This window comes from Aquarana catesbeiana, linkage group LG06 (genome assembly GCF_042186555.1).
Source record: "Aquarana catesbeiana isolate 2022-GZ linkage group LG06, ASM4218655v1, whole genome shotgun sequence".
Classification (NCBI taxonomy): Eukaryota; Metazoa; Chordata; class Amphibia; order Anura; family Ranidae; genus Aquarana; species Aquarana catesbeiana.
In genome coordinates, this window is record NC_133329.1 from 259,423,706 (window position 1) to 259,433,886 (window position 10,181).

The following is a 10,181-nucleotide window of genomic DNA, read 5'->3' on the forward strand; positions in this document are numbered from 1 at the left end:
GGTTGTTTTCTTTTTTGTATGTTGGTTTGTCTTAAACCCAATAAAAATATCTTTAAAAAAAAAAAAAAAAAAAAAGGGGAAGAACATCTCTAGAGAGATCTGAGAAAGGCTGTGCGCCGATGCTCCCCATCCAGCCTGATGGAGCTTGAGAGGTCCTGCTAAGAAGAATGGCAGAAACTGCCCAAAAATAGGTGTTCTAAGCTTGTAGCATTATACTCGAAAAGACTTGAGGCTGTAATTGGTGCCAAAGGTGCTTCAATAAAGTATTGAGCTGTGAATACTTATGTGCATGGGATTTTATTAATTTTTTTTATAAATTCGCAAAGATTTCAAACAGACTTTTTTCACATTGTCATTATGGGGTATTGTTTGTAGAATTTTAAGGAAAATAATGAATTTACCGTAATCCATTTTGGAATAAAGCTGCAACATAACAAAATGTGGAAAAAGTGAAGCGCTGTGAATACTTTCCGGATGCACTGTAATGATATTAGTGCAACTGTTTATCAAACTCATATTTTCAATCAAAAATACAGTTTTTTTGCAACCAATTTAACCATTTTCTATTCTTTGGTAAAATATAAAACAGTTTGCATCAAGTAAATAGATATCCAACATGGCAAGTCCTAAAGCCTGTGTCATGCTGACAAACTTTGGTACCTAAAGTGTTGCCCATAGGCAATACTTTAAAAGTCTTTGCAGGTTATCGGTTTAGAGTTAACCATGAATACTGGCCCTAGAATTATTGTCGTCACTCCAGTGTACCCAATTTGTGTAGATGAATATTCCTGGCATTTTTGTTTATAATTGTTTTGTATTTTTTTACTTGTTTTTATCATCATCATATAGGAGGCTGATAACACGCTATATGACAGGTCTATTTTAAGGAGATATTAGGGGTTTATTAGACTCCTAATATAACCTCTGGACCCCACTGAAGCTGATCAAACATGGATCGTACATGATCAACTTCTTTCCTAACCAAAGTAGCAGGGGAATGACAGAGCTGAAACTGGAAGTGGCAAAATTCTCTGTTCACGCACTGTAGGGACAATCAGTGAATAAATGTTCACTGATCTCCTCCCCCACTCTACCCACCGACATCTGCCATGCCCAAGATTTGGGTGGAACTGGCTTCAATGATCCTGCTTATTTGATATCCTCTCTGCACTCTAATCTCTGTATATGTATACATTTTTGCTACATATAGGCTCCAAATAAAAGTTGCCAAGCAAAAAGACCCTTTCATACTGGCCTGATCCGGTTTGCTCAGCAGGGGATATGTCCGCTGATCCTCTGCTGAGCAGAGTGGCCGGATGACAGGTCTGTGTCCGCTCTTCTTATGCAGAGTGGACACAGACACAGCCTGTTCTGGGCACACCAATGCCTTCCAATCCATTCCAGTCAGACAGAGGGGAACAGATCCCCTTCCGTTTGTTTTTGCCAGATCGGACCAGAGGTAGCCAGGTGCCAACTGCCCATAGAGAATGGAGGGTGTTATCTGGTCCACCTGAAAATTGGATGGTCCGTGTGAAAGGCGTCTTACTGCTAAAGGCATAACATTAAAACCTCTGCTGTCACATAGTGTTACCTTTTGTACATATGTTTATGATTAATTCGGTTCCCCAGTTGTTTCCGTAGAGCTGAATCTCCATCTTCTCTGGTTGCATAGATGCCAATGATCCTACTTTCACAGCTGGAGCCACACGTGTGTAAGTAATGTAACACCCACACTGTAGGCTTTGTGCATATAAGGCCATAAGAATCACAGAAGTCAAACAAAACCTGAAAGAAGCATTGATAGTAAATAAACCCAAATTCACCTTTTTCATATTCCTTTCTGTAACATTTGTTGTGTATTTATTTTATCAGCTGTAATTTCCATTTTCCACTTTGCATACTTACCTTTGTTGCACCTTTAAAGTTTCCTCCCAATATTTTCTGGTGAAGCAATTATTTTTGTACAAATAAGAACCCCAATGTACAAAAACTGGAGATCATGATCATACTGGTTAACTGCAACTGCATAGTGAGGCTGACAGCAGCTGCAAATAGGAACCAATCAATGTACAGAAGTCTGAAAAATATTTCCCATTCCCAGATCATTCTCCAGGTTGGTTTACCTCTTACTTGGATGGCTGAGTTCTCATGTGCTCCATTAAGTCAACAGAGGGTGTTCTGTGCAGTAGGTCTCATCTGGTCCCTGGTCAGCAGTGCTTCCTTGAGGGCCCAGGATTGAGGTGGGCCAAGCCACTCTTGGTGTCATAATTCCTACGCACTGCAGGATTCCCGGAAAAAGTTATCAGGTATTCCAAAACCATCCACCAGGACAGTTGACTGGAGGATGATATGGGTAAAACCTGATTATTAGCCGATAACTTATCTTCCAGGAATCCTCCAGGATGGTGGAGTTATGACAAGAGTGGTGTAGTCCAGTCCAAGGTAGCACTAATGCCCGGATGCATATTGGACATGCCCCACGGAACTCTGGCCATTTTTTCAGAGTATGTGAAAACCCAGCCATCCAAGTAAGGGGTTAACTGTCCTGTAGGATTTCTGGAAAAGGAATTGTTAGGTAATAACTCAGGTTTTTTTTTTAGGGGGTTGTTCACATCAGTAAGCCACTCTAAATGCACATGTGCTTCTGTGTGTTCATATACATAATCCTGGCACATTGCACGGTTCACTTTTTGCATGCAGTACTTTTGTTCAGCACACACCAAAGCAACACTGCCACTTAGATGGATAGAATTTCGAGCAAACATTCTTAAGGCTCATGTACACATACATGTGTATATGGGGTTTATTTATTAAAGGCAAATCCACTTTGCACTACAAGTGCACTTGGAAGTGCAGTCACTGTAGATCTGAGGGGGACATGCAAGGAAAGTAAAAAACAGCATTTTTGCTTGTACACGATTGGATGCTAAAATCAGCAGAGCTTCCCCTCATTTCACATCTTCCCCTCAGATCTACAGTGACTGCACTTCCAAGTGCACTCGCAGTGCAAAGTGGATTTGCCTTTAGTAAATCAACCCCATAGTCTTTTATGGAGTTGAGTTTAGGAGCTTTGGCGCAAAAAAAAAATAATATCAAAAGCTCTTAAACGCAAGTTTAGAAGCTGTAGTGTACATGAGCCCTAAGTGAAATTCTTAGGAATATGTGCACAAAAATTCTCAGAACATTCAAACGTGGTTCAAAAGACTGCATGGATGGACTTTACCGAACGAAAATCACATACACTGTTAGAAATTCATTCTTTCAGGAAACATTGTCCCCTCACTGTGGTCAAAAGCGAATGTTGATTTGACCCATTAATGATTCTCTTCCTAAGAAATTTTGTTTGAAATTCTACCCATCTATGGCCAGCTTAAGTCATAGAGCCTGTACATTGTTAAGGAAAATGGTTTCTGCAGTTTGCAGATTAACACCCTGTATGTGCTAGGAGGGGAAAGGGCCCAATTCCTGCCTCTTGCTTGTCACAGTTGCACATAGTTTCATCCTGTGGACAAGCTTTCTAACATACTTCATTAAAGTAATGCAAAACAAACGTTCAAAGTAAAAAAAGCCTACCAGAGGTTCAAACCATCCCCACCCTACCTAAAACCTGAAGTTCCACTTTAAATACTGTAGGCTATACAGCTAAATGTTTTACCATTTTAGCAGATGCACCAACAGAAATGAAAGGATGGAATCACACACCTTTTTAAGTTCTAAATTTGAGTCAGACGCATGAGTCTCCATTTCATTGGCCAAATGTTCAGTAAGACTGTATGGAAAAGGAATTCCAAAGTAATCTGCCTCCTCTTGTAGAGCAATTCTGGTTTGTTCATCACTGGGGATTCGTATTTCCCCATGTAAGTAATCTAGGATGTATCTAAACAGGTCACCGTTTCTATCAATAAGGCAAAAACCTACAGTTAAAGGGGAAGACAATTAATCTTTGCTTAAAATACTTCCAACACTTAAAAAAAGCAAATATCATTTACATAATTCAAACAATCCTAAAATACATTATATAAAAAAATTCTGCTCGTATATTACCAATAACCTTGCAGCTGCAATAAATCTAGGGATGCATGTATGAAATATTTGCAAGCAATTTTTGCTCTAAAAACGACATTCCTTCTGTGCAAATATGGGTGAAATGTAATGTTGCTAGGATATTTTCTCTCCAGGTGGAATGTTATTCAGTCATACAGAATCAGGTAAAGTGGAAAGTGAATCAGGAAATACTGCCTTATGGACCACAGCTTCATCTATTGACCATGTGTGGTATTTGCCCCACCATTTTTTTTAATGAATGAATATATTTGATTTTGCCCTTATTCACACAGAATGAATGCACATGCATTTTACAGGACAAACAGTTCTGCAAATTTCATTACACCCTTAGGTTTTGAATTTTTCCATGGACCTGTTTAACCCTTTTTGCTGCCATGCCTGTACATCGGATTTCTCCTTAAAGAGAGCCTGTCACCAAAAAAATCATTACATAAGGGACTTTTACATACAAAACTTTTTTTTTTAAATTAACTTTTTACAAAGTTACACCTAAGCGCATAAAATTCCTCTCCAAAAAAAGTTTGAGCCCCCCCACCCCCACATGCGCACGTACAAACGCATGCGCCTGGGGCACCTACACATGAAAACGTTGATTTCCATACACGTTAATTATCGCCCTGCACCCCGGAGTGGAAGCAATATTTATAGCTCCAGAGCTCGTCCGTAGCACTAAACTGATGACCTATAGGGGGCTTTTATAGCATCGCCTTTGGAAAATATAGAGTACTGAAGTTTGCCACCATTCCACGGGCACATGCAAATTTAATGTTTGACATGCTGGGTTTCCATTTACTCAGTGCAACCTAGTTCTTTTTATATTTTTACCAAAAAAAAATTGGTAATTTATTGTATTTGTATGCCCTACGATTTGCTGTGATTAGAGATCGTGGGCAGAATTGCAGCGATTCTGCCCACAATCCGGGACACCAAGATGTGAATGGAGCCTAAAAGTATGACTCAGGCCTGGTTCACACCTATGCATTTTTTTGTGCCTTTTCAGTTTTGCAGAAACACACTACAGTCCATTTAAAATGGTTTGCTATGGGTCACGTTCACATCTATGCATTTTATGGAAAGGGCCAGGGACTTTTTTCTGGTTTTTGGTTCCATAGATTTCAATGGATCAAAAACGTGTTTTGAAAAACGCAAAATGCACCTGGAATGTGCAGACTGCAACCTGCACAGGTGTGAACCATGCCTAACAGTTGGGAGTGGAACAATGATCATGACTGCTGATCTGTCAATCTGCCCATCTATGTGCTGGAGATCTGGAAATGCTTGTAGGCCACTCAGGAGCCGCTGACAGATGTGTATTATTGTATTTTGGTAAACACCACTGTACACTGACCACCTCCAGTGGTCCCGTTAAATCTGCCAGCTCTTTTTAGGCTACATAGGTAATCACTGAGGCTTTACCTTCCCAATCAGGGCATCTGTTCATGCGCTGTCATGAGCCAGCCGACACAAGCACCAGTGATGGACTAGTGAACCAGCACACATATAGCCACACCATCAGATCAGCAGATGTGAACACTGGACTTACTTCCTATTTTGCCCTGTTTAACATTTCAATTGGCTCCTTCAAGGCTTACAGTGCCTCCCAGTGCATGGACACAGCGGCCTCCCAATCTGACATGGGTATGGGTGAGTGTCCCCAAACTCACACTATCTTCGTTCAGGGCTGTGCACCTGCACCCACATGGATATCAAACTGGGAGCAGTGGCAGTGTCCATGCAGCTGCTACAAAGGATATGCCACCAAGAACTGGAATTCCACTTTAACGCCAGAAAATCAAAATAACAGCCAAGGAACTAGCATTTTGAGTAGACAGGCAGAAATGGCAGACTTCGTATTTCTGTTTCTCCTGAACTCCAGGAATTATATGAATTGTCAGCTTCGCCAACTGCCCATCAGGTATGAGATATGCGTATTTACATTATACCAAGATAGACCAATATAAGCATGCAATAATGATTATACCTGGAGTTAAGCTTTAGAGCCGTTACATAATGAGCTGCAGGCCGCGTTAACGTAAAAGCGCCGCTAGTTTTAGCGGCGATTTACCGTTGTTTAAGCGGTGCTATTCGGCCACTAACACGGCGTTTTAACCCCCACTAGCGGCAGAAGAAAGGGCTAAATGCACCCTAAAAGCGCCGCTGCCGAAGCGCTTTGCAGACGCTTCAGCAGCGGTGCCCATTCATTTCAATGGGCAGGAGCGGTGTGTACACCGCTCCACCACCGCCCCAAAGATGCTGCTTGCAGGACTTTTTTAAGTTTTTTTTTCCTTCCAGCGCACAGATCCAGTGTGAAAGCACTCGGGCTTTCACACTGGGGCTGCAGGGGAAGCATTTTTTAGGCGCTTTACAGGCACTATTTTTAGTCCTTTAGTGCCTGAAAAACACCTCCAGTGTGAAAAGGGTCTAAATGTCACCCATGTACAGCCTAAAATAATATGAACTAGGGAGCTAGAATATTGGACTTTCTTTGGGTGGAGGCAGTGTTACGTGAATAATATTTATTTCATTTACTTCTGCTAATTGTACGAACTTAAAAAAATTACCAGAGTCATCACGATTTAAAGGAAAGCGGCCACTGAACATAGCTGCCAACATTGAATCTTTGAAGCGGCAGAGAGATTGTCGTCTAGCGGTGAACAAACAGCCCCCCACATTAAGACGAAGCAGATCAGACGCGTCCTCTGCGGATTGTTCACCCATTGTTGTATCTCTAAAAAGCAAAAAGTAAACAATTAATCAAAAGCAAACTACTGAATTTCTTTCTTTTTTTTTTTTTTTTTTAATCAGATCTAGGACAGTCAAAGTGGAGAGTCAGATGGCTCCTGGGGTGGAGAGCTTGAAACTGAGACCAGAGCGTGGAAAGTGAAAAGCACTTTGGGGTTGATTTACTAAAACTGCATGGTGCAAAATCTGTTGCAGCTCTGCATAGAAATCAGCTTCCAGGTTTTTTTGTCAAACTTTAATTGAACAAGTTAAAGTAAGAAGCTGATTGGCTATCATGCACAGCTGCACCAGATTTTGCACTCTCCAGTTTTAGGAAATTAACCCCACTGTCCTGACCTGTGTGTCAATGTCACAGCTAGGAATGGGCTTGGGCGTGTTCGGATTCAACCCGCCAATCATAGGCAGGGTGTGTATGTGCAGCTGGTGATCAGGAAATGCCTCACTGCCTATGATTGGTGGTGTGCAGTGATGGCTTCCTGGCAGGTTCGATCCAAACACTTCTGAGCCCATCACTAGTCACATCCACTTACTTCTTGGGAGGCAGACTCCAGAATGGAGAGCACATCTGAGGAAGATGGCTGCACTGCTGTATGTGGGACTACTTAAACCCCAATTTTTCACCTAAAAAGATCCAATGAAGGGGTTCCCTGCCTTATTAGAGCCTTCAGCATTTCAAGTTCAGGGACTGTGCTACTGGAGATGCTGAACCTGTGTGGACAACCACCAAAGGTGGCAGGTAAGGGTTTCTTCTCTTCACACTGGTTGGGAGTTCCGTAGGGACTAAAGTTTTCACCGAATAGACCTAAAAGAGGTCAAGCAGCCTCACAAAAGATTTTTTTCTTCATGGACAGTCCAGGCAATCAAGCAGACCTATGTCGCTGCAGGTCTTTTACCTCCAGAGGAAATTTTAGCATGTTCTACAAGATCACCTGAAGCTTCATGAGCAAGTTATGTCAAGGTTCCGGCAGAAGTGGTCTGTAAAGCTGCCAGATGGAAGTTCTTTAAAGCCTCATACACACGATGGGACTTCAAACAAACTTTTCCGTGGATTTCTTTCCAAGGAGCGTTGGCCGTGAACTTAGTATGCATACACACGGCAGGATTTTTTCAGCCAACTTTCACCAAATCACATGGTTTTTCAGCTCTTTACCGCCACCCTTTGGTCAACTTCTGTATTGTCTGATCTTTTGCATTGGTTCTGAGCATGCGTGTTTGTACTTTGGACTAAAGTCCTATGGACTTGTGTACACGATAGGATTCTGCACCACAGGACTTTTGTTGCCAGAAAGTTTGTCTGTTTGCACAGCGAACATTTGTCTGATGAAAACCAAAAACGTTTGCCCAATTGAGCGTACACACGGTCGGATTTTTCCTTAAAACAGGTAATTTGCATGTTTGTTGTCAAAAAGTCCAATCGTGTGTATGGGCCTTAAGGCTCCTTTTGCATGGAGCGGAGTTATCTCCAATCAGCAGGTGATCTGTAAGCTGAATGGATGTCAGTATTTTCACATCCATGCCCGGTGGACACATGACAGCTCTATTGGAGGCTGGATGTAAATTATTCTGCTATTCATTTACATCAGGCTACCTCAGATCCAGTCAGCAAAAACAGGATAGGATGCAGTCCAGTTAAGTTTTTTATTTTCTGCACCTGGACGGACTCAGAGGTAAATGGGCACAAGTCTGTCCATAGGGCTGCGTGGAGCTTCCGATCCATGCCGACTGAAAAACTAACAGGTGGACCTGATTGGAATGGTGTGTAAAAGGGGCCTAACACTTCTATCACCATAGAAGAGAGGTAAGAGGTAGCATACGGTCCTTCTTGGTCTTTTGGCACATCAGTGGTTTCCTCTGCTTTCCATTTCCTTTGTTAATATAGTTTAATTGCAACATTCCCTGTTTTCTTGTGCTTGCCACATTCTGTTAGTGGACTGACATGATGAGCTCCAGGAATACAGAAAATGATATCCATACTTCCCAACATTTTCCTTTTCCTGGAGGTTTATCATGTCAGCCCAAGATGAATAACAATTTTCTGTATTTACAGGTTTTGCGCAAAACGCACAGGGCAGTCCATTCATTTCAATGAGCTGCCCTACATGTGACAAATATTCCAAAGTGGCTCGTGTGCCTGTTTTAATGTTGAGCTTCACATGAATATATGCATCTGCTTATCGCAATTGGGTGCCATTGAAAATGAATGGCAACCCAAGCAAAACATGTTTTCTATTCTTTTGGTGAACATGCACATTCATGAAAGTCTCCGCTGTGAAAGTGGCCTTAGCGGGAGCATTACAGGAGAAGTACAATGGAAGCTTGTTTGTCTGTACTTCTATGGATCCCAGTACAGTTCATTCTGCACTCCTGTGACCCGTTCTCAGAAGACAGCGGGCTGAAGCCGGCTGTCTGCTGATGTCTGAGTCGGACCAGGTTCGGGAGAGATCATGACCATATGGTTGGGATCCGCCCACATGCCTGGACCGGCACCTCCTCCCAGCGAACCGCTGATAGCCTGAGCCGGCCTCCCACAGCCCATCGCTCCAGTGGGTATTGGAGGGGGGTGGGGGTCACTGGTCACCAGGTCTCTGAGAACCAAGTGATCAGTGATCTTTGATCGCTCAGTTCTTATTCTTACAGAGTGGGACAGATTCAACACCCACCTAGGTAAGTAGGATTCTTGGGGGAAAAAAACATTCCCATACTTTTCTTTTAAGAATCAATAGCGCAGCCCTGAATCTGCAATAAGGCAGCACATCTCTGTGGCTGCTGGCAGAGGACACAATTGTGTACAGGAGCCCAGCCTTAGCATGGCATATTGTTCGCCGTGTTCCTTCCATTGAATAGGAATACAACCGCAAGGGTTTTATTTTTCCCACATTTCCTGCCCGCGCATGACCGCTGAGTAAACGGTGGGGGAGCAATAATAAGTGCTGCACATTCACGCTCTTCATACCCGACTCTTCCTTCCCAGAATTCCGGAAGCCCCGAGTACACTTCTATCCGCTCACAACATTGGCTGAGATCTCTGTACTCACTGCAGGAAGTAAGGCTGGTGGGAGGAGCCTGTACACTGCACAGCGTCCAACCGGAGCGCGTCTACACCACGGACTACAAGCCCCAGAATCCCCCTGCGCTCTGCTCTCCGTTTATCTACACTCGATCTGGTGCAACGTGAAAATCGGCTCCCCATTAAAATCTGTACCCCTTACCTACAGAAGTTGCGCCGTGTGTGGGCTACAGGGCACAGGGTAAATCAATCAGGGAAACAAACTGAGCTAGGGACAAAGAGTTTATCTCCCTGCGTACAACGAGGAGGAGGGTAGAGGATTTCAGAAGCACAGCCTTGTGATAGCTGACCAGAGACACAGACATCG

The 10,181-nt window shown here is 42.9% G+C and overlaps 1 protein-coding gene across 2 annotated transcripts in view; it reads right to left on the minus strand.

The window, feature by feature from the left end:
* The window catches only part of KCTD18 (potassium channel tetramerization domain containing 18), a 31,779-nt gene extending 21,885 nt beyond the window's left edge, over window positions 1-9,894 (minus strand). Inside the window, exons 1-4 of one of the 2 annotated variants that reach the window (XM_073633232.1) lie at window positions 9,761-9,894; window positions 6,627-6,793; window positions 3,703-3,914; window positions 1,592-1,785 (exon numbers count right to left, since the gene is read on the minus strand). In XM_073633232.1, the coding sequence (XP_073489333.1) occupies window positions 1,592-1,785; window positions 3,703-3,914; window positions 6,627-6,783 (563 nt within the window). In that variant the 5' untranslated portion in view covers window positions 6,784-6,793; window positions 9,761-9,894. Of the gene's footprint in view, window positions 1-1,591; window positions 1,786-3,702; window positions 3,915-6,626; window positions 6,794-9,467; window positions 9,725-9,760 lie in introns of those variants that run through there. The other variant, XM_073633233.1, reaches the window with a different exon arrangement.
* Window positions 9,895-10,181: the final 287 nt, after the last annotated feature.